This window comes from Acanthisitta chloris, unplaced genomic scaffold (genome assembly GCF_000695815.1).
Source record: "Acanthisitta chloris isolate BGI_N310 unplaced genomic scaffold, ASM69581v1 scaffold13465, whole genome shotgun sequence".
In the NCBI taxonomy this organism is placed as follows: domain Eukaryota; kingdom Metazoa; phylum Chordata; class Aves; order Passeriformes; family Acanthisittidae; genus Acanthisitta; species Acanthisitta chloris.
In genome coordinates, this window is record NW_008672198.1 from 717 (window position 1) to 25,418 (window position 24,702).

Sequence of the window (24,702 nt, forward strand, 5' to 3'; positions counted from 1 at the left end):
TGATAACTTTCTCTGATTAAGCTATTTGCCTGGAAAATTAAGGGAGAACCATGGATAAATGTCTACCTGGATTTCAGTAAGGCTTTTAACACAGTGTTCCACAAGCTCCTTATAAAGAAACTGTTGATATATAAGCTGAATGAGCAGATAGTGAGATGAACAGAAAACCGGCTTAATGGTCAGGTTCAGAGTGTCTTCACCAGTGGTGCAAGGACTAGCTGGAAGCCAGTAAATAGTGGTATGTCCCAGGGATCAGTATTGGGTACAGTCATGTTTAATATCTTCATTAATGGTTTGGACGATGTGGCAGAGTATACCCTCAGCCAGTTTGCTGTTGACACCAAATTGGGATGAGTGGCAGGTGAGTCATTCTGCCATCCAGGGGGACCTCAGCACACAAGGTGAAGTGCAAAGTCCCTCACCTGAGGAGGAACAAACCCAGGCACCAATATATGCTGGGGTCTGACCAACTGGAAAGCATCTTGGCAGAAAAGGACCTGCTGGTTCTGCTGGACACCAGGCTGAACATGAGCCAGCAATGCCACCTTGCAGCAGAGCAGGTCAATGGCTGTATTGGGCAAAATACTGCCAGCAGGTCAAAGGAGTGGATTCTTCCCCACTGCTCAACACTGGTAAGGCCACACCTGAAATGCCATGTCCAAATCTAGGCACCCCAGTATAAGAGAGACATGGACATACTGGAGAGAGTTCAGCAAAGAATGATTAAAGAACTGGAGCATTTCACATAGGAGAAAAGGCTGAGAGAGCTGCAGCTTTTTACACTAGAGGAGAGAAGCCTGAGAGGGATCGTATCAATGTACACAAATACCTGAAGGGAGGGCTGCCTAGTGACAGGAGTTGCCCAGTGACAGGGCCAATGGGCACAAACCAAAATGCAAAAGGTTCCACTGTATATCAGGAAATTCTTTTGACCTGTGAGAATGACTGATTGTGCAGATGGTTGTGAAGTCTCCATCCTTGGAGATATTCAAAAGCTGCCTAGACGCTATCCTGGGCTACTGGCTCAAGATGGCCTTTATTGAGCTGGGCTGAGTTGGACAAGATGTCTGCCAGAGGTTCTTTCCAACCCCAACCACTCTGTAATGTAATAGTAGATAATGATTTAAACTACAACTTATTTATTTAGTAATTTTTGTATTAAAAGGATTTTTCTTGGGAATACTGTTCTCTAGAATGATGAAGCTGACAACCCCCAGATTTCTACATGCTTAGACTGTGAGATTATAAAAGCCCAGGTGTTCCTTTCTTCAGGGTCCCTCCTTGGAGGCACCCAGCTTGAACTGTTATTTTGTTTCTTCCTTATTGCATCAAGATTAAATTATTATAAGAAATTGTTTTAAGGATTAGGACATCTGAGACTCTGCTATGAGAAACATGGGGTTGAGCCAGTTAGGAATCCTGGTCTGAGTGTGTTAGTGTGGGGTATGTAGCTGCAAAGCAGCCTTGGTCCCAGCTCAGGTGGTGCAAGTGTGACTGTCAGAGTGGCTCCTGGATGTTCAAACAGGAAAGTTTCTTTAACAACTATAATATCATGGAAATCACTGTTTTGAAGATTATTCAAATATCACCTTTGTGTATTTTATTCCTTATTTCTCATATATGTCCTCCTCCTTCATTGACATTTTCCACTTCCTGGTTTGACAGACATTGTCATTCAGTTGTCTTTGGTAAACTTGTTGCTGCTAAATACACCTCTTGCAAAGATACATATAGAGATACATGTAGAAATGGACACATCAGAAAGGTAGAAAATCTTCACAGCTTTTACCAATTTATATGTGACAATGATTTCAGATGGAAACAAAGACAATCTTCTTTAACATGTTTTTAATGGCTGACAGCACTAAGCAAAATGAACTAAGAATCAGTATTCTAAGTGCTGCAATAACAATCTGCATTTGTTTTAAAAAATGCAATGCTTTATAAGTATAGTGCAAATTATACATAAGGATAAATAAAAAGTAATGCTTTTTAATGGTTATTTTGTTAATAAGTGGGCTACTTTAGGATAATGTATATAAGCTATAATAATATAATTCTTGTTAACAAAACAAAATTACCTACGCTCTCTTCCTACAACCTCTTTGTTGTGATTAATGCAGAAAGCATAAGGATATGTGGTGACATTTCCTTTAAAAAACAAAACTAAACAGACAAAACCAAAAACTTTCAAGTACATGAAAGCTGTTCTGAATTCAGTAAATGAAGGGTATATGTTATTTTAGCATATTTGCCTTCCTAGGCTGTTCCTTGATGGAATAACAGGGTAGTTCTGGAAAATACTTAATCCTTTAAACAACATTTAGTACATATTTTAATTTTAGTCCAGAACCAACTAAACAACATAAAAGCACATGGATGTCAAAAACAAATTCCAGCTAAGTGTGAGGAAAATCTTATCAGGCATATTTTCATCCATAAGGCAGTGTAGAGGGACTACTCATTGAGGTAGGAATATAGGCTTGTGCCTCATCAAGTTGAGTAGGAGGAATGTTTCCTCACTTACTCAACTTTTTAAATGAATGGAGACCTGATCAACATCCATAGGTCAGGATTCTTCCCTTTAACACAAGAATTCCCTTCTGTTTTCTCATGCCCGGTCATCTATGGGAGGTATTAAGCCAAGCTGCCAGAAAGTAAGGGCACTTCAGGTCCACTGACAGTTCTCTACTTGTTGTCTTCACCTGATGTACACACTGTATTTATTGCATTAAAGTTGAAAGAGAACATGCATATTGGCTCATACCAGAACATTTTGGTGTATGCAACTTAATGAATCTCTGGCTCATCTTAGCTCGATGCTTGTGTGTCTTCTGAAGTGGAAGCTGCAAGAGCCTAATGAAGCTGAAACTTTATTGTTCTAATTCTCTGTACATCAGCTAAAGACCTTGGCTTGAGGAGGGAGCTTGGTTATTGGCACATTGACTTACTGCATCTATGTGAGACTCTTTACTGCTACTCATATGATGTGTCTTCTAAAAAAACAAACCACAAGCCAAATTGAACCCTGCCTTCCTCAGCTGAAATCCTAGATGATTTTGTCAGTGAGAAGACCATCTACCTTCTCCATACTGTGAATCTTCCTTCCTTTTAGGCTAAGATACAATAAAGGGGGAAAGATGCAAATCTAATGATGAAAACATACCTTTGCAGTATGGTTAGTTTCTGAAAATTGACAGTCTTGCAGGTGATATCAGTAGTGAAGATTGTAAGAAGTTGTGAAAATAATATTTTTATTCCTGTGATAGACATTACTTCACCAGGGGTATGGAAAGAAATGCTAAAAGGTAATTATTAATTTCAATTTATTTCTTACCATTTTAAAACATTGGCAAGAACAAATGAAAAGTTTGAACAGCAGGGAACTACTGTAATCGTTATTAAAAAAAACTACTGAAAAAGATTTTTATCTTCCCTTTGGATAATGAATCAAGTTAAGCAAATATAATCTGAAAATGCACTACAGACTGTAGTTTTCAATTTCTGTTTGTTGCTTCTCAGTAAGAAAAAGAATTTCAGAGCACTCCACATCTTGCATTACTTGCTATGCTTCCTTTTTAGTTTGCTCACTCTTTATCTTTCCCAGTCTCACAAAACATTCTTTTTGAAATGTGCTTTTCCTTTCTGCCACACAATAACACAGGACTGGCAAACTGATAGTATAACTGAGTGAGAAAATCAAATGTGTGACATATCTCAATAAAACTTAGTACAAATTATAGAATCACTGAAAAGAGTTGTTTTCAATGTTACCATAAGGATAAACTTAAATCAGTGAACCTCTTTGGTGAGTAAAATCTAACTGAAAGCCATAACAGTTAAATCTGCCAACAGAGAGAATACCACACAGGATATGAGCTGCTCTGAAGATCTTCTAGAGTAAGTGCAGCTAATGTTAAGCAACTGCATCATTTAATAGTTCATGATGCTTAAAATAAATATCTCCTTTTGGGGGAATTCTATATCAATTATTTCCTGCTTATTTCATGTCAAATTTGCCCACTGTTGTGATTATGTTTAAAGAGACAATTATTATTATTCAACTAAGTATCCAGTGAAAGTGCTAATATGTGCTCCAGAAAACTGAGCGAGAAACGGCAAATGCTTCCACAGTGTATTTAGCCTCACATTGCTAATATGATTACTTAGAAAAGAGCTAATATGTTACAATGTGCCCTGAAATTTGTCCTCAGAATTAGGAGAAATTCAAGACTTACTTGAATACAATCTCAAAGGTAGTGTAATTCAAGAGTGTACTGAGGCTGTGTTGTTACTGTGATACTTGGATTAAATTGAAATGTTGACACATTCCAGAAGAAAGTACAAAACAAATTTCTAGGTTATGCAATTAAAGATTACTATTATAAAGTAAGAGAATAATATTGCATTTGGTAAGTTAATATTGAAATAGTTCGTCATTTGGTAAAGACTACAAAAATTGTAAAGTCTATTGGGAAGTGTCCTATACATTATAGCATATTAAATTGAGATTAAAAAAACCCAACTTGAACTGTATTAATGCCTACAGTAAGATTTCAAACTAAAGGTTGGTTTGCTAATACCGTCATATCTGGTCTCTAGGTATTTGAATAACAATCACTGAAAAAATCATTGAGGGATTTCTGAATCTGAAATTCAAATAGAAATAGGTGTAACAAATCTGAGAGTCTTTATCTGGCATTGTCATAAATCATTTCAAATTCCAGAAGTAGTTTATATGATAAAATAGGTCTGACTAAGCCAATATTCTCTCTGATTTTCACAGCAGCATCTTGTGGCTTTTTGGTGAAAATAGGATTAACACTTTGTATGCTATTAGAAAAAAAATCCATGTCCTTTGTATTCCATTGGGAGAGACCAGAATTGGGTGGAATTCACAGGGACAGGGCAAGAAAACCCAAACCTATGTAATTGGGCAGGTTTGATTTCAATCACTGGAAGTAACTTAGCATAGATTTCTGTGTTGTAATTTTCAAGTAATTTTTAAAGTACAATTATTATGTTTTTTATATAAAGTCTTCTGAAAGTATTTTTACAAAGGTCTTTTACAAATTAAAAAGATATGGAGCTGAATTTTATTGTGTCATCTTTTCATTAACTCATTCAATTTATGGTTGCATTTACCCTGAAGAAGACAATATATTAATTAACCCCTTTTTCCCCCCTGCAATTGAAGAAAAAGTAAATTCATCTCTTTAAACCTGTTTTTATCTCTGTCTTAGACTGGTAAATCAGTTTCTATGGTAATTATTCACATAAGACTCCATTTTGTTCTCTATAAATATTATCTTCCTTTTATATTTTTATGAAATTCTTCTGAATTTAAAAGCTTGCTCAATCAATTTAGATAAAAGATCAAATAGCAAAAATATCCTTCACAATAATTGCAATTACCGTATGATTAAACAGGGCTATCTAAAATAAAACCAACAGACATTGATTTTATATAAACAGAAAAATATATATATATATACCACTGACAGCTGAAAAGGGAAGTATTTCTGTGGAACAGCAAGAAATTCACTGGAACAGTAGTTTGCAAAATATCAGTGACAGATATGAAAACAAAACCACATCTTCACAGCTGATCATTTTGTGCAATAAAATTGCTAAATGAAACAGATGTCTCTCCATTTCTCATCTTGGCTGACATGAATCACAGATGCCCATTAGCCAAAATAACTATAGGAAACACTTTATACTAAAAGTAGCTGAGAAATATTTTGGAGAACGTTTTTTTAGTACTTGAGTAAAATGAGAAAACTTTGCAGAGCTGATCGACACACTGCTCATGCATTTCAGAGCTGGGTAGACATTCACTGTACAGGGCTATGAAACACATAGGGCAGTCTTTAGCCACCTGGATTCCTCTAATAACATCTGGATTGAATTAAGAGCTAAAAAAAATGAAATGAGAGGTATTCTCTTTTCTTGCTTTTGTATACTACATGTTTTCACTTCTTGAATTACATTTGGAAACCTTGCTCATTGTATCTATAGCTTTGTGTTTCCTGATCACCCAGGAAGACCACCTGAAATGTCCTGAATTTGAAGCTTTTCTACAATAACTGTGAACTCTTATGTGTATACATATAGTTTATATTGGATTATCAATCCAAAGTGAAATTATTAACATTAGTTAGAGAGCACAAAGTGTTATAGCTTAAAGTATTCTTCTAAACTATGCAGGTCAGTATTCCTTTTAAATATGTTACTCTGAAGTGCAAATCTCAGCTCCCTAAAAGTCTTTATGTGGATATCTCAAAGTCTTATATTCAGCTCCCTTTCCAGATTTTTGGCTAACATATGTGGGGGAATAAAAAACCAAAACAACTCATCACAACTATAAGGTTTGAATTTGACAAGGGTAAGAGGTTAATGATGTTGTGGGAGATATAAAAATCATTTCCAAATGGAAAACTGTCAATATTGATAGCACCTTACATACTAGACGAATTAGTATGGTCAAAGATCTTTACATGCTAAATTGGATCTAATATAGTTGTTCAAAAGCTTCATATTTTGTAGTGTAGAGGGTTTCTTATTTTTCTGATTTAGTTCTGTTCACTACACTGCTCAGTCTGCTAGTGCCAGGCTACATTTTATGGCACCAGAATCTGGTTATCGGGATTGCTAAATTATTTTGCAAGTTCCTGGCATGGTTTTACAAATATCACTCTCCAAAACAATTTATATGCATCATTTGTAAATTAAATTTGGCCAAATGTTATTACTGGGAACCATTTGCATGGAGTTAATGCTATTCTGGAGATAGAGAATTTATAAGAATGGATTTTGCCAAACTGCTGACTGATTTCTAAGTCAAAGAACAGTCACTTCAGCCTCAATGTACTATTATCAACTTTTGTAAATATTTATAATACCAGACCAGACTTTGGAAATCATATGGGAAAACTGCAATATGTCTATATGAATTCCTGCTACCTCATCTTTCTTCCTCAAACAGGCCTTTTTTTTGTATTTCTGTCACATGTGTCTGAGGAAGAGCAGCCTCTTATAACTGCTCTTCATCATTCTGCTGTGAAAATATTTTATCTAGTGGTCATGGACCAGCAGTGAGCTCCTAGGACCAAAATGTTTTTGAAGATAAGGTGATATTCTAGGAAGACATGGAGAAGAAAACACTTAAGGACTAGTTGCACTAAATAGCGTTATAGAATGGGTCACAGCCTGAAAGATACTGTCCAGTCCCTTAAAAAGAATGTCAATAAGAAGGGAGAAAAGTCACACATCTAAGTTTGTCATCAAGTGAGGAGCATGAGGGATTAAAGTTCACAGTAAAAATTCATTCCACAGTAGAGGAGTGAGAATGGCTTGAAACCTTCAGTTTTACGAAAGAAAAGAAAGAAAAATATTTATTTGCAAATGATTTGTCTTAACATCTACCTTCCTACTCTTCATGCTTGGTAGAGTCTCCTATTTATTTATTGTAGAAGGAAAAGAAGTAGCAAGAAAGTGTGCATTTTGTAAAGTAAGTTACATTACATGTATGTAATGTAAGCAAAGTTTAATAGGTCATACTTTGATAAATACAGTGTTTCTCGAGGTTTATTACTGAACTGGGAGAAAGTAGAAAAACTCTTATGTAGAAAATCAAAGTCCTGAACAATGACAGTCTAAATTTCTACGGTAAAGGCTTTGATCCAAAATTCCACGAGTTCCTTCTGTCCCAGATATTGAAGTTGTGTGGGAAGCATTCAATGTTTGAAAATGTTTTACAGCAGTGAACTTTAGTGTTTGACTTTCTCCTATCCCACCAATCCACTCTGTAGATTTGGTTTTGGCATGAAGGGCCAAGAAAGACATGTTCAGAACTCTAATAGTTGAATATTTTTTTCGACTTAAAATGAATGTTATGAAAGACAATATGAGAGTATCAAAGATAAAAAAGAGAAATATTTTTGTGGCTGCATGCCAAGGGGGATATTTATACTAAGCTACATGTATTTTTCCTTATCTGAAATGTGAGCTTAAATTAAGAAAAATCCTTCCCATGTCTGAATATAATATTTCTGTGCATCTAATTGATATTATTAATATGTGTTCAAATAACAAGGTAATGAGAGAAATTATGGTAAGTGTATCCAAGAATCAAATGAGCCATCCACATTACTGTACTGAGCAACAGAACATAATTGAATATTTTTTTGTCTAAAGTCAGTCAGGACTGCTAGTCATATATATGAAATTAAGCTTTATATTACTTACATAGTGGGTATTAAATCAACACTGAATGCTTAATAAATTTGGGTTTATTTCCTTTAGGCTATTTATATTCGTTGATGGCATGCAAATGATAATGACTTAAAATGAAATGTCCTCTAATTTAGGAGAAATATAAATAATACGAAACGAAATTAAAAAAAATTATTATGACATGGAACCAGTTGTTCTATTTTCCTTAATTATCGTGTATTTTGCCATGTTCTGTAGCTGCTTAGTGAATTTACAACTAGCGCAGCAGTTGTGAATTTTTAATAGGATCTCTTCAAGGAAGGAAAAGGTCAGTATTAACATAAAAGTCTTCTTTAAGAACTGTGGTGCAAAGGTTTCTTAGCAGAGAACAGGTGTTGCTGCAAAACTAAAATCTGCCAAAGCAGGCAAATTAAAATGTTCTTGGAGCTAAGTTAGGAAACAATGACTGTCATTCAGTGGTGACTGAAAATTACTTTCTTTTGTTGATATTAAACATATTTGTTGCACACATTGATTTATCATGTAGTAATGATTTTTAAAAAGACAACATTCTTTTCATTTCTTCTAAACAAAATGCTCTTTTTTTCCATTTCAGCTTCATTCTGACCAGGATAAGGGAGATGGATCCCTCAAATACATTTTGTCAGGAGATGGGGCTGGTACTCTTTTTATAATTGATGAGAAAACAGGTGACATTCATGCTACTCGGAGAATTGACAGGGAAGAGAAAGCCTTTTACACCCTGCGTGCCCAAGCTATCAACAGAAGAACTCTGAGACCAGTGGAACCTGAATCTGAGTTTGTCATCAAGATCCATGACATCAATGACAATGAACCAACATTTCCAGAAGAAATTTACACCGCTAGTGTTCCTGAAATGTCAGTAGTTGGTGAGTGCTTTATACTGAGCTGCAAATGCCTGTTCTATAATACTATATAGTAGGTAATGGTGAATCATCCTCCTCCTTGAGAACTGGTAAAATAACATCACTAAATTAGCTTGTTGAAAGCTCAATAAATCTTTTTCTTTAATTTTCACTGGTGGTTCCCAGTGGTGGTAAGCAGTGACTGGAGAGCTGTCTCCACTTTCACTCTCTGTGGCTGAGGAATATTATATTTTGACTCATGTGCTGTTTATGCACTGTCTGAAGGTAGACAACCTCTTTATTCTCTTTGCTTTCTTTTTTTTTTACTGTATAGACAAATCCTCTTCTGCTTTCACTTCCTCCCTTAAATCCACCCATGAATGGCAGCTTCAAGAATCTTAAACAGCTGTTTGAGTTAATCTTTTTTCTGTTTGCAATGTATTTGCAGTTCCTTTATTAACTACAATGTTGTGACCTGTATCATGCCAGTTGATGAAATTAATAAATGATAACATTTTGGAATATGACATATTATAAATTAGTGCATACAATCCTTTTGGAGTCATTTTGAAAAGCATAACAACATGTGAAGTCTCTTTTAGAAAAACAATATTTATTCATAGTATTACTGTAGCTATAATAATATTAACTTCTTGAAAACAAACAATAAATTATCACATTTTAATTCTTACCACTGCCTGAACTAAATCAAACAGTATTTTAAGATGCTTTATTTATATAGGTATTGAAGATTTTGTACTTCCTTTCCTGGGCTTTGGGAAATGTTAAAAGACAAAGAAAATATATGATTCTTGAAAGAGTATTACTGCTGTGCAGCAATGTGTTGAAGCATAATCCTAATAGTTTTCTATTATGAGTAAGATATTTCAATCTGGTTTTAGTTTGTGATTGAATATATTTTTGACATTCCCAGCATTCAGCAAGCAGTTTTTATTATAAAGGAAATTAAATTTTAAAAATAAAAAGAAATATGACTGATGATTGCATATGGCTGTACAGAAATCTTATCAAACTAATCCACGTAAAAAGAATTGAAAAGTCTACTGCCATTACTGTTCCAAAATCTAATAAAAATGCAATGCAGATTTACTAGTTTACTGGTCAGTTCTCTTAATTTCCATAAATGTATATAACCCTAGGCAGAGCATCCTGAAAAAGCTTGCTGGATTTGCTAGAGAAGCATATGGCAAGATTACAGTTGGACTGAAAAAATATGTCTTAGAGCTTCCACTTTATTCCTCATGCTCTTTCTATAAAGTCCAGACGGTAGTGTTTAAAATGTGATTGAAGAGGTTTATTAAAATGGTTCCGTGTTTTCATTAAATATTTTGCTATGATATAATATTCACTTATAATCTACTGACCGCAAATTTTGTCAGTCTCAATTCCATAAATACCTTTTTCTTTAAGTGTTTGCAAACACTCAAGGCATTCTTTCAATGATTCTGTGTTATTCAGGATGCAAGGTTCCAATGTGTCTGTATGTCTACATAGATCATGCAAATTTTGAAAATGCAAATTTTGCTGTGTCGCCACAACAAAGAATAAGACAAAGGGATAAAATTATAAGAAAACTATCCAGAAAACACTAATGCTTAAAAAATAAAAAGAACAAAAGAAGTTTTAAATCATTGAGTGTTAACCCTTATCTTGCACAAATAGTGGTGCTGAAGCAAACTGACTTGATTCTGTCAATAAAATTACCATAATTGAGGGAATTGTAACTCAGTTAAAATCTATCATGTTCCTGGATTTTAAAAATGTGGTCATTCAGCTACTGACTACTGACTACCTGATAGGTAGAATTTTCTTTTAGCTTTATTACTTTTAGCTTTATGGCTGATCCCTCAAGGCATCTGTTCATCTGTGATCCATGAGGGGATGACATGACTTTATAAAGTTTTCATCAAAGTTGATTCATTTCTTCATAACACTAATTTAGTTTTCCAAGTTAAGAACTCTACTCTGTAATCTCAAAGCTAAAGGCTGAATGTAAAAGGGGAGAAATACTCTAAAACAATAAGCTGCGTACTTTTGAGGCAAATAGAGTTAATTAGAAATTGTAAAGTCAGAATGTTAAAATTCTACATATACTAATATATTATCACATCATTAATTTTAAAATATTTTTAAATCAGTATTTTTCTGGCAACATACAATTCAAGCTTTTTTAGTACAGAAACTCACATGATAAATTTATTAAAAAGAAACAATTATATTTGTTATGACAACTGGACCTCTCAATCAAAAGGAAAATAGGAAGAAATTCCTGAATTGCTTTATTTCACTCTCTCTGTATTTTTTTTATTTTTTGGTTATAGCATTACAAGTAGCCCAGTACTTGTCCAGTACTGTTGGCCATGGACTAAGGAAATGACAGACTTGTTTATGTAAGGAATGCAGAGAGAAATTATTGTCTTGGATGTAATTGTATTGTTGCATTGAATCTTTCTCTTGTAGTACTCATCTCTGTGAGAATATAGAAATATAGAACATACAACCTTTCTATAAGTATCTGGAAACATTAAGCAAAGTTTAGGATATAAATATTGTCTCAGCATAGGTACCAGAAAATGAAATTGCAAAGCTAAATTACTTTGTGTCTTACCTGAGAAAGAGTTATATTGTTCTGTAAAAAGTACTATACTGTCAGGGCTGTAATCTTTTCATCATCTAATCCAGCATAGTCAACATAATATGCCATTGTACTGTATTGCAAGTCTGAGAAAGAGATACATTACTGGCACCACACCCTACTTTCCCTTGGACAAACCTGTCAGGCAGACAGAACACATGACATGCAAGATTCCCTATCCGCACTCTGTTCCACTTCACTGAATGCAGTGACTTGAGGAGGAATGGTGACAAGTTCCTGCCCAGTTCTGTAGGCACATCTCCTCTGTGACTATCCCACCTTCCCTGATGCCCTTGCATAATAGGCAGGGGGAGGTGCTATCTTGCCTCTCTGTTGATTTGCAATAGAACACAAAGAAATGGAATGAAACTGTCTCAAGGAAAGCTCAGATTGGACATCAGGAAAAGGTTCTTCACTGAGGGAGTTGCCAGTCACTGGAACAGGCTCTCCAGGGAAGTGTCAGTTCAAGGAGTGTCTGACTGCTGCTCTTAGTCGAATGTTTTAGTTCCTACAAGAAGCGGGAATTTGGACTTTATGATCCTTATGAGTCCTTTCCAATTCAATGTATTATAAGATTCTATGATAGATTTGTTCACTAAAAATGTATCTAAACGTTCATTGAATGCCTTGCACTACTGTCTGTTCATCCAAGTTTGATAGTTTACTGTCAATCACTTTATCAGGTGTGGAGACTGGACCACTAAACAGCCACATAAACATAGCCAAATAGTGCTTTTTAAAATTTCAGTTGATTTAAACCAAATATATAGAGAAAGATCCTAGAAGACAACTTTTTCTCCTGAAGTCTTTGTGCTGATTACTGGATGTTTTATCTTCTTTCACTTTTTTCCTTTCCTTACTTTCAAAGTTTACAATCCAGAATATTCTTATGGTTTTGACGACAATCTTCTGCTCTGTCCATCATATTTTTCACTTGTCTCTTTCTGCTCATTTTCCTTTATACAGATTTTTCTGTGGACTTTGCCTACTGGTATATTTTAGAAAAGCTCTCAGAACTTTCTATTTAGACCTTTTTTTGTTTAATCTTCACTTCCTTTCTTTTATTTGTTGATGCTTCTCTATTCATCTCCTGTAGCCTATATATTCTTTAATCATTCTTCATTCTTATTCCATCTTGTATCTTCAATGCTGTCCCTACAGTCATGCTCACTAGTTGGTCTTTTCTCCTTCTAAATTAGGTATATCAATCCATGCTTCATAGGACATAACCTCCCTCTGAGTTTACATGTGAAGTACAGGTTGGGTGTCCTACAGTTAGCCTGTCTTATCTACCTCTCATTATATTTTTTCTTTCTCTTCAGAGATGTCCCTTAAAAGGGACATCTTAAAAGAATTGAAAATATCCATTGATGTGCTTGTTTCCTACTTATTGTTTGCTAAGTTACAGGAGTACCATGTAGTCAAAGACCTTTCTGACACTGACTTCTCTGAATATGCAGCCTTTTCCAGTTCTTTTCTGTATTCTTCAGTGTTAAATAGTTTATTTCGGGACAGAACTATTGTCATTATTTCCTCTTTTCCACTAGAAAGAGCAGAAAATTTCTATTAATTTGACTCATTAGTCATATGGACAATTTACTATGGAGGGTACTTGCTCTAGTTAAATATCACATAACCCAGTTGGGATTAAAGAAAAGGAAATCTAAGCTGAGAATTCAGTTCTGCAATGGATATTCTGCGGATTCTTTTTGCTAGTTAATTTTCTTCAGAGGTTTTCATCTGGTACATATACATCGTAAATGCATTGTGAGGTCAAAGTCATCAATACTTGTATGGTGTTTGAAGATGCTTGCACCAAGCATTAAAAGGACCAAATAGATTAATTACTATTATAGTCCTAAACCCTAGGGAGATTCAAACATTATAATTAAAGTTATGTTAAAATATGCCTTCTGAGAACTACAATAGTCTGACAAATGACTCTTTATTTCTGGGCCAAGTTTATCATTCTAGTTTATGGTACAGTAAAATTTGCAATTATGTAGAGTGTTATTAATAACATACATAGTGCCATATTCATAGGTTCATGGAATGGATTTGGCTTGGAAGGCACCTTGAAGATCATCTAGTTTGAACCTCCATACCATGGACAGGGATGCCACTCACTTGACCAGGTTGCACAAGTCCCCATCCAACCTGGCCTTGAACACTTCCAGGAATGGGGCATCCACAACTTCTCTGGACAATCTGTTCCAGTGCCTCACCATCCTCACAGCAAAGAATTTATTTCTGATATATGGTATAAACCTAGTGTCTGTCAGTTTGGCACCATTCCCCCTTGTCCTATCACTACATGCCCTTGTAAAACATCCCTCTCTAGCTCTCCAGTATATTACCACTGTCTCCTTTATGCAATCCTATAGAGTTCAAATTAGGCTTTAAATCCTGGAGGACAAAGGCTTACCAACTTCATCAGAAGCAACCTGTGCCTATGTAAAAGACAGAGCAAGGCCCAGACCAAGTAGTGGACGCTCATGCTGCAGATTTTAAACCTCAGAACAATTGATCATTTCAATGCCTTTGGATTTCTGGTCCAGGTTTCAGACCAGAGCAAATAATATATTATTGAGCATCAGTGATCTTCAGGTTTGACTGCTGATGTGCACAATGTAACTGATAACACTGATATACTACTCCTGGTCACTTCTTGGCTTAGCTTCTCTTAAGTTTTTCATAGGAATCACTAATCCCTTTCCAGAAGCGTAGAGAGCCTGTCTCTCTTGCTCTTATGAGCAAGGTTCAAGATCAAAGTGGTGAGTTCTGCATTGTAAATGGCACATAGAACTGTAGTGGTGCCCTTGCACTTTTTCTGCCAGGTCTCTGACCCATGGCTGGCTCATAAAAGTGAAAGAGCTGAGGCAGCATTAAAATGTATAGTTCATCCTTACTGCTTCTGGGTCATGGGGTGTACACTGTCCTGAGCACAACCCACTGAGTAAATTGCACTATGTGATAGTGATGAAATTAAGAAGTCCATGTCTCTTCTCACAGACTTTAAAGGGAACAGGTTCAAATCTATGTTTTTCAGAAGTGTCTGATAGATTTTATGGGATTTATATATATATGCAGCCATGCTCATTGCAGCAAGAGAGAAGGATAGATTATATGATTTGCTCTGTTTCATGTGCATGCATATTCAAATAGTATTAATATATGTTCATTATGACACTCATAACTGAGGCAGCAGTAACTATTAGACAGATATTATTACATTTCAAATGGAATAATTTTAATTCATTTTAAAGCTATTAAACGCATTCATCAGTTTTTTCCAAATTATCCTTCAAAGTTGTTTCCCCATGGTTTTTTAAGCTAAAAAGAAATAAATATCTCATACAAATGACCTATTAATAAGTACTTCTAGATTGAACATATGAAGGAAATATTTCTATGTGAAAATTAGAAACAAGAAATGATTCTGTGACATGTAATAGAGACAAAACTGTCTTTCATGGGTTTGCAATGTAGACTTTTCTGATTAATATATTGTGCTGTTGTGGCAGATGCGTTGATTATGACTGTTCTCTGTTTTTATGGATATAAAATGGAGGCATTGTAAATTTTACTTGGATAATGCCATGTTGATCAGTTTGATTTTTTTCCTATTGCCTTTTTTTATAACTCTCAGCACTTCAGTTACTGAGCATGACTTATTCTTATCTTTCTGCTACCTCAGAGGAAATATTCTTTAGGAGCAAGTAGACATTCTAGCACTGAAGTTTGCTGCATATTAGGATGGTCCAAAAAAGTGTATTTCAGAATCAAGGCAACACTCCATAGAATTTAAATCTGTTCAACAAAAATTCCTCTTTCTTTTAGCATAATAGTTATATAGACATATATCTACAAATGGAGTTCAATGTGGTTGAAGACACAAGGCATTTGTGAATCATAAAGACACAAAGCTTTTAGGACAGGTGTATAATCCCTATATTCTTATTTTTAAAAGATGTTAAGATTTTCAGGTTCAGCCCTAATCTAGATGTTCACTAAAGCAGTCATTAATACTGTGGAAAGTATTTATAACTTTTATCTTTTTTTCTTTAAACTTTTGTAGCATTTTGTAACATTTTTTACTCTTATTTTGTGTTTGAGGCCTTATTATGTTAAATAAATGATACATTCAATTTTAATACAGAATAATACAACCAGGAAACTACCTATTTAACCTTCTTTATGAGAGGTAAGTACTTTTAGGCACTCAATGCAATAAATGTTTCTGTTCTCTAGCAGTTGAAAACCAGACATTTCTGAGAACTCATATTTGTTTCAACACATTCAGCACATTTCCTTGATACTGGTGCAATGACTGAACAATTTACTTGTAAAAAGCAGATTTGTTGTCATCGAGATCACAAACAAATGGTGGAAGCTTAGCATTTGCTTCTTCTTGCCGGTTTTATGTATGTTAGAATAAATATAGTCAAGCTATGAGAGGTAATAAATAGTTGTCCTAAGTGCCTTGGATTTACAGGTGCTTTATTTCATAATACTTGGTAGTGTTTGATGGGGGGAAGAAATTTGAAAGAATTGAGATAAAAGGATAATAAGTTTTAAAATCTTCTGATCCTCACATAAGTCCATGTCTAACTAGTGACAGGCATATGATGATTTTTTTTCCTTTTTTTTCTATTATTTCCTGTATACTTTCCTATATACAAATTGTATCTGCATTTTGTGGATTTTAAGGAAACTTCTGAGTCCAGCCATCCAGGAGTCACTCTTGCAGTCACTCTTGCACCACCTGAGCTGGCACAGAAGTCCCTTTGCAGCTACACACCTCACACTCACACAGTCAGGCCAGGATTCATTACCGGCTCGACTCCAGGTTTCCCATAGCAGAGCCTCAGACATCCAGATCCCTAAAATAATTTAATCTTGGTGCAATAACTAAATAACAAAAGGACAGCTCGAACTGGGTGCATCCAAGGAGGGACCCTAAATAAAGGAACCCTTGGGTCTTTCTACCCTTACATTCTAAGCTCGGGGAAGTCTGGGGGTCATCAGCTCCTGCTGTGTCTCTGAGAGTCTGGTCACCTGGCTGTGCCCATTGTCATGCAAAGTGTCAACAGTTCAAGGCCTCTTGCCTCCGACTCAGGCTCCTGCCCCCAAGAGCTCAACCTGCATTGCTGCACCCTGAGCTATCTTCACTGAATGTATTACTCAACTGTGGATAGGGGTGATCCTTGTTTATGCTTCATTTCTCTGATGGAAGAGTTAAAGAGGATGTAGAAAATATTTTGATTGTGCAAAATTTTCAGAGCTGATGGTAAGCATTTCATGTTTTGAAGGACTGGTATATTCTACTAAAATTTAGAATCATAGAATCATCAAGGTTGGTGGAAACCTCTAAGATCATCAAGTCCTACTATTAATCTGCCACTCTGCTGTAACCTCTAAACCCTAAAGCACATCCCCCAGCACCGGATCAGATGCCTTTTAAACACTTCCAGAGGTGATGACTCCACTACCTCCCTGGGCAAAAGATGTTAGGAAAGTTTAGACAATTTAGGGGTGGTCTTTAAGATTGCAAATTTTTCTGTAGTCTCAATTACCAGCAGATTCCAAGGTTCATATGGCAACATTTCTTCTGGTAGTTTCTATCTATAGTACCACTTAGAAAGCAGGGAGAATTGATGACTTGTTTTTCACAAGCTCCAATGACCTATTTAATCATCTTTTTCTGTCATGTTCCTGCATATGTAGTTTCATATCATCTTGGCATCATTGTGCAAAACAAAAAAACAAGCAAAAAAGCCACAAACTACTTCAAACCTGTTCTAGGCAATGGAAAGCAGGTATTTATTGTAATAAAAATAAATGTTGTCCAATAAGAGGATGTTAGTACATGAAATTATTGCAGCTGGGTAAGGACAAGGATTCAGCTCAACCATAGCTAATTAAGTCTTAGTAACACTTGTGGAATTAGGGAAATTTAAATTGGATTTATGTAGGAGGAGACCCTGAAATAGCGAAGAATGTACCTGAAGCTGAGTATAAGATCACAAATATATTTGAAAAACCTAATCAGCATTAGCTGAAATTTTCTTTGTGGTTTGATGGGATGGAAATTGATGGTCTGGGACCTCCACCTAGTACCAACAGAAACTAAGTTGATTTTGGATGTTTCAGGTACTTCTGTAGTGCAAGTTACAGCTACTGATGCTGATGACCCTTCATATGGAAACAGTGCCAGAATAATTTACAGCATACTTCAAGGACAGCCATATTTCTCTGTGGAACCAGAAACAGGTCAGAAAAAAAATTCATTATTTTAATTTACCATAAACTTTACACTTTTTCTTTCATTTAGAAAGTCTTAGATGACTTAAAATTCATTTTAAAATCTAACCAAAACGAAATATAATTTCTTGCTTTTTTCTCATAATTTATAATTTTTATAATGCATATAAAAACTCTGCGTTATCACAACTGACACTATGAAGTATAAGTAATTTTAGAGTGATATTTTTGATAGCTTAAGATTGAAGTAACATTTCTGATAAATGCAAGAATAAAGGTTTGTGTTGAGTTTTTTTCTTAATGATTCTACTTGGACTAATAAGAGGTGCTCTTTCTATTCATAAACTTTATGCATAACTGGAAAGGTTGCTGTGATGCAGAACTAAGTATTCAACCAAGAGATAGCCTGTACTGAATACTATTATAAAAAGACATAAATTTGTACTTTGAAACATTAAATTAATATTTTAAAGTTATACTTCAAGACTAATTAAGAAAAAAGATATAGCAGATTGCTGCACAGAACACATAGTTTATTACCAATTTATTTTTCTTAAATTCTTTCTTTATTTTAGGCATCATAAGGACTGCTTTGCCAAACATGAACAGAGAGAACAGGGAGCAGTACCAAGTAGTTATCCAAGCAAAGGACATGGGAGGCCAGATGGGTGGATTATCAGGGACCACCACCGTGAACATCACTTTGACCGATGTCAACGACAATCCACCTCGATTCCCCCAGAGTAAGCTGCATTTAATAGTTGCTTTGCACTCTTAAGAGTTAAGCAATCACCATCTGGTTTAATTTAGAGCAAACCTAGATTATGTGGTACACATGAACAAAAGGCTTATGTACTGATTATTATTATTAAAACAGTATATTAAATGTTACAGCATTTGTTTGTTAGAAAACAGTTACATGGTTAAATATAACTGCGGCAAACCTGGAATACCTCCCAGTACTATGGGAGGAGGTGATAGGTGGACTCATAAGAGCATTAGAGCAATGTTTTTCTCTTCCCTTACCTATTGCTTAAATCCTACATACTCCCCCATCAGAGAATAAAACATGTAGTAATTCTAGGTATGCAGAAATGTTTGAATTGTAGTATCTGCTTAAATATTTAATCATGAAGAATGTGGAAAGGAAATTACTTGAAGGGAATCAAGCAGATTTGTGCTTTTTCAGCTATAGATCTACAAAACCTAATAGAATATTTCCCAGGGTATAGTAAATGGCATTTAACTTCTTGGAGTTTTTTACAGCATAAATTTAGGAAAGCTTTTTTACAATGCTTTTTACCTTCTGATGGTACAGTATCCTCAAACTGAAATATAAACAGAGTCTTGGTCTCTATCTAATATGGAAATATTAAACTATAGAACATCAAACTTGTTAAAGGTTAAGCATTTTAAATACATTTGAAGCCTTTTGCATAAATTGAAGATGCGATATTTCCAAGATGATTTGGACTTAATATGCAAAGGATTAAGAGTATCCTCGCCACACATTTTTTCTTCTGTGTAATTCTAATGAATCCTGCAGTTACTGGTGCATTATTCAGGCTCAAAATAACAGAATCAACTTCAAATGTTGTGCTTTATATCACAAATGGTGTACATAATTTTGTTGACTTTAATATTGCAGTTAATATGTATATGTTTAGCTAAGACATTTATGAGCAGTGATTTCATATACACACTTAAAATCAAAATATCATGAACAATCAAGTAGGATTTGTCTATTTCCACACCGGTCATATTCTGGACAGAATTTGTATTTAGTTTATCATTTTATGTTCTTTGTATTTCCAATTCCAATTCATTATTTTTATTTTCTGCATTTGTATATAGAAGATTTGATAATTTCAGTGCTGTGCAGGTGAGGAGTACTGTCTTAGTCCTCTCCTTGTATATAGAAGATTTGGTAATTTCAGTGCTGTGTAGGTGAGGAGTACTGTCTTAGTCCTCTCTGGACCTATAGAGGAAGACTATTCAAAGAAGTGTAATGTTCAAAGATTTTAACAGTTAAATTTGAGACAGCATATAAGCTTAAGACATGCATATTTATATTCTTCTTTTTGTTTATTTATTTATTTGTTTCTTAAACAGTGTGTTAAATTAATAGTTAGAATGATGGAATCAACTTTCTAGAGCATTTTTGCATGACTTATCTGGCAGTCCAACATCATATTTGATGCATCTCTGCATTTTTCTTTAGTGTCGGTTTAAATCTGATGTGACCTTTGCTTTAAAGATGCTTTTAGTTTTACTCATATTTTGGGGTTTTTGGTTGTTTTATTTTTTTCTCTACTTTCTGCCAATTTCTTTGCTAGATATAAATGCATTTTTCACTGGATATGAAAACTAAAACATTTATGAAGAAGACTCATCTTACTAGATACATGAAAGTAAAAATAGCTATTGAATTTTTAAAACAACCTTTGTATTTAGTCTCAAAATATAAATAGACATTATAATTATTCACTATATTAGTAGAATTCAATGAGACTACTGGAACTGAATCTGATTGAGTTAAATTATCCTTATTCTGTTCCATTAATAAAAACCCAGATGTATTAGGTTCATGAGACAATCATATTCATATCAGATTTATGAACTACCAGGAAAAGTATTAAAATGCCCATTATGTTTTCACAGAATGCAGCACATTTCAGACGTATGCTTCAATGAAATATTTCATAACAGCTTAAACATCTCCCACAAGAAACTCATATTAAAATTGTAATAAAATTTAAAAAAATTTCAAGATTGTTCAGAGAAAGGTCATCAAAGATCTCACACACAGGATCGCTGTTTCAGCTGTAATATTTCCAAGTGTTCTCAGAAGTAAGGAGATGGTGTTGACCAATGATAAATGGAAAAAGTGATTTATGGGCTTAAAAAGCCTGAGTCTGACTGAAACTCAGTCTAAATTATGGCAGCCTGTGTCTCCTGTGACACTATAGCCTGTAGTACTCTACAAAAATATTTCCCTTTACATTATATGCCTATCCAAGAGTAAATTGGAAGAAGGGTAAACAAAAAATAAGATTGCTTTTTCATTCTTTATGACTGACTGAAGTATTTGAAGTCAGTGTGCAAGTGAGTAGACTATAATCTTTCAGCTGATTTCAACTCTCCTTAGTATATGGAGAAGTTTTTCCTTTCCTTGATCCTCGCATTTCTTTTCCTGACAGAAAATTGAAAGAATATCTCTCACTGGAGTAAATGCAAAGAGTGAATTGCTTTCCTTGAGAAGAGAGAAATAAGACTGGCAACAGAGTTTTGCAAGGATAATTCTAGTTTGGTGTAGTTTGTGCTCTGATACAATGTCACTTCTTCCCATACTTAGTCAATGTATTCAATGTTTTCAGTGACAAAAATAATAAAACAAAGTGTCTCATACTATGGTGGAGATTTCTATAAACGGATAGGTTAGATTTAAAAATATCTTCCAGATAATAGGTTTCTGGTTATTTTCACTCTGCTTCCACTGCCTTATTAGCAATTCAAGATATGAGCCCTTACCATTTTGCAGACTGAATTAATGACTTGGGTATTGCACTGGGAGACAAAGTAGTGTCCATAAGGCATAGCTTGGGGATGTAGTTTTAAGCACTCCAGTAAAAAAAAAAAAAAAAAAAAAAAAAATAGGGAATAGCTTAAATACCATACAAATAATTGTAACATATAAATATTAATTGGGGAAAAGGGAAAAAAAAGAGCAGTCTTTCACTATAGTCTCACATAGTACTGATTAAATACTATATGGAAGCTGAGGCTATTTTTCTTTTGGGTTTTTTAACCATTAGACGATTACAGAGAGATTCTCTACTTATGTAGCAAAGTACACAGATTTAGGTATTAGAGAAAGGAAATAATTGTAACATATAAATATTAATTGGGGAAAAGGGAAAAAAAAGAGCAGTCTTTCACTATAGTCTCACATAGTACTGATTAAATACTATATGGAAGCTGAGGCTATTTTTCTTTTGGGTTTTTTAACCATTAGACGATTACAGAGAGATTCTCTACTTATGTAGCAAAGTACACAGATTTAGGTATTAGAGAAAGGTAATGAAAATGTGAGAGCAAATGCAGGATAAATCACTCGATTAAACTCCAAAATGTAACCAAGCAAAAATAAATACGTATAACTAGAATGTGAAGCATTCAGTATTCATTCTGCTGCTGTATATCAGTTTTATATTAAAAGCTAAGTAATAAGAAATTGCATTTAAATATATTTCATTCAACATTTAATTGCAAACTGTATATGAACGTATTTATTTTTTAATTATGATTTTTTAATTTTTTTAAGGTTTGTCAAAGTGTAACAGTAATATAATAGAGGAGGAAAAAATAGCTCAGTAGAAGCAGAAAAAGTCTCAAATGACCCAGTGAATAATGGTTTTTTTTTCAGTGAGTGTCACTCTGCAGCTGGCTTGTAATACACAACAAATCCTCATGACTCACATGTCCTGAAAATATGACTAAATCATGCTGCCATGATTTAACCAGAAATCATGAAAATATGGTTAAATCATGTTGCCAGTGGCGTTGCCACTGCTCTCTCCTGCCAATCCTTTTTGATCACACAAAACTAATAACTTCCCTGTATGGACTTTTCTGTACAACTTATTTGTGACAACATGCTTATATGTGCTGCTTTTTGTGTAGCCTGTTTAACTTTTTCCCGTTGTGGCTGCTGGCCTTTGCCACTTCCACTTTTGTGTTATCGTCAGTTAAACTATATTTCTAACTCACTTAACTTAGGAAGTGCCTAAGTAGAACAGCAAATCTTGGAAAACTTAACTAAGACCAGAGAAGCAATTTTTTTTCTATAGAGATTTGATGACTTAACTTTCATTTTTGGAATAGCAACTGCATCTGCAGTAATTTCAATTTTTTTTCTGAGAATTCTTCATAGTGCATTATGTCCCCTACATGTTCTTCTATGATACGCTCTGATAGGTGGGACCAAAGATCTGAACCCTTATTTACAGTTTGCACACTGAAGCTAGGACATAGAATATGAAAATGTATGGTAAGATATTTATTTCAATTTACTGCAGCGTGAGTACTCCATACTACATCTGAGTGGTGACAGCTTTATTCCCATGTGTTTTATCAGCTGTATGACACCACAATAAAGTGATTCAACTGAGCTAGGAAAAGTAGCACAAACCTAAAATTGCAATGTTCATAAGCCTATTTAAGTACGAATTAACTGCTTTAATAACTCTAGGCACACCTTCTGCTTGTGGATTTTCAAAAACCTATCCCTGCATTAATATGTCATTCAAATTTATTAAATGTGGTATCTGACTATCTAATTTTAAAAACTGAAATGTCAGTCTGCTGCTCTGAATTGGCCAGAGAAGTCAGGGAATTGTATTGCTTCCATGATAAAAGAAATGTAAAATGTATCCCAAAGATTTCCCTTAGATATTAAGGGGGAAAAAAGGAGAATGAAGCCTGACAAGAGCACAAAGCAATCTTTCTAGATGGTGTTTCAGGAACGAAAAAAAAAAGAAGGGCAAGAAAAGTACAAGAAAAAGTAAATCAAGAAAAGTACAGACATAGCTGATTATTCTTTAAGATAGAATTGAGGTCCTTCTCAAGACTATTTTTCTATGAATTTGGTTTTCTACAAGTTTATTTTTAATCTTCTATCTAAAACTTTCCTCTGCATAGTTCTCTGCCTCACATTTTGCTGATCCTCTCAGTATTAAATGGCAAGTTCTCTAGAATAAAAGATACATAAAAATATGTAATCAGCTATTGTGTGACACAATGTTACTTAATGCATGTGTAATGGCTTGTGGGAATCCTGAGTGGCTCTTTGTCTCTTTGACAGGTACCATCCACCTCCGCATTCCTGAGTCCTCCCCAGTTGGGACAGCCATTGGCAGCGTTAAAGCCACAGATGCAGACATTGGGAAAAATGCAGAAGTAGAGTACAGAATTATAGATGGTGATGGGACCGATATGTTTGATATCATGACACAGAAGGACACACAGGAAGGCATCATAACTGTGCGAAAGGTGTCTATTAACAGCATTCACTAAAGGTTTTCAGTGTCAATGTTATGTCACAAATGTTCAATGCTTAGATCATGTGATGACATGTGCTAACTGCTTAACATTTGCAAGCATCTCCCATCACTGGCTGAGAGGTACTACTTCCTTTTAAGATGAACTGGAAATAAAGGTGGCAACAATATCTGAGATGTAGCATAGGTTTACAGCATCATTACCAGCAAAGTATGAAGAAAATGGACCAGTCCCAATATGCTAGCACTAATTATCTCTGTGATTTCAAATGCAGACTTCTTTAGTAGACATGTAACCTGTTTTCTTCAGAAAACAATCAGCAGTTCACTCACTAAGGAAACGCATAGGTTTTCCTTATGTATGACTTTCTCATCTGCTTAGGTGAGTAGTGTATGCTAGTTATGAAAGTTGAGTTGCAAATTATATTGTTTTGTGCCTGTTTCCCACATATCGAATGGTTACCACATGAGCAGTGTGTGCGTAGTCATGGTGTTCCTGTTTCAGAACTACCTTTAGTTCTGCCCTCCATCTTGCATGTCAGAGGACTTCCAGAGGTTTATCTTCTAAATGTAAGATCTCAGACTTAGAAATGCCACTTTCCTACTCCTCAGCTCTTTC

At 34.8% G+C, this 24,702-nt stretch overlaps 1 protein-coding gene across 1 annotated transcript in view; it reads left to right on the top strand.

Annotated features, from left to right (window-relative positions):
- Window positions 1-301: 301 nt before the first annotated feature.
- The window catches only part of LOC103801991 (cadherin-10-like), a gene marked incomplete at its 3' end in the record, with an annotated part of 26,925 nt that continues 2,524 nt past the window's right edge, over window positions 302-24,702 (top strand). The window contains 5 exon segments of the mRNA XM_009074429.1: window positions 302-361; window positions 8,834-9,128; window positions 17,914-18,033; window positions 18,600-18,767; window positions 23,888-24,075. Coding sequence (XP_009072677.1) covers window positions 302-361; window positions 8,834-9,128; window positions 17,914-18,033; window positions 18,600-18,767; window positions 23,888-24,075 — 831 coding nt within the window.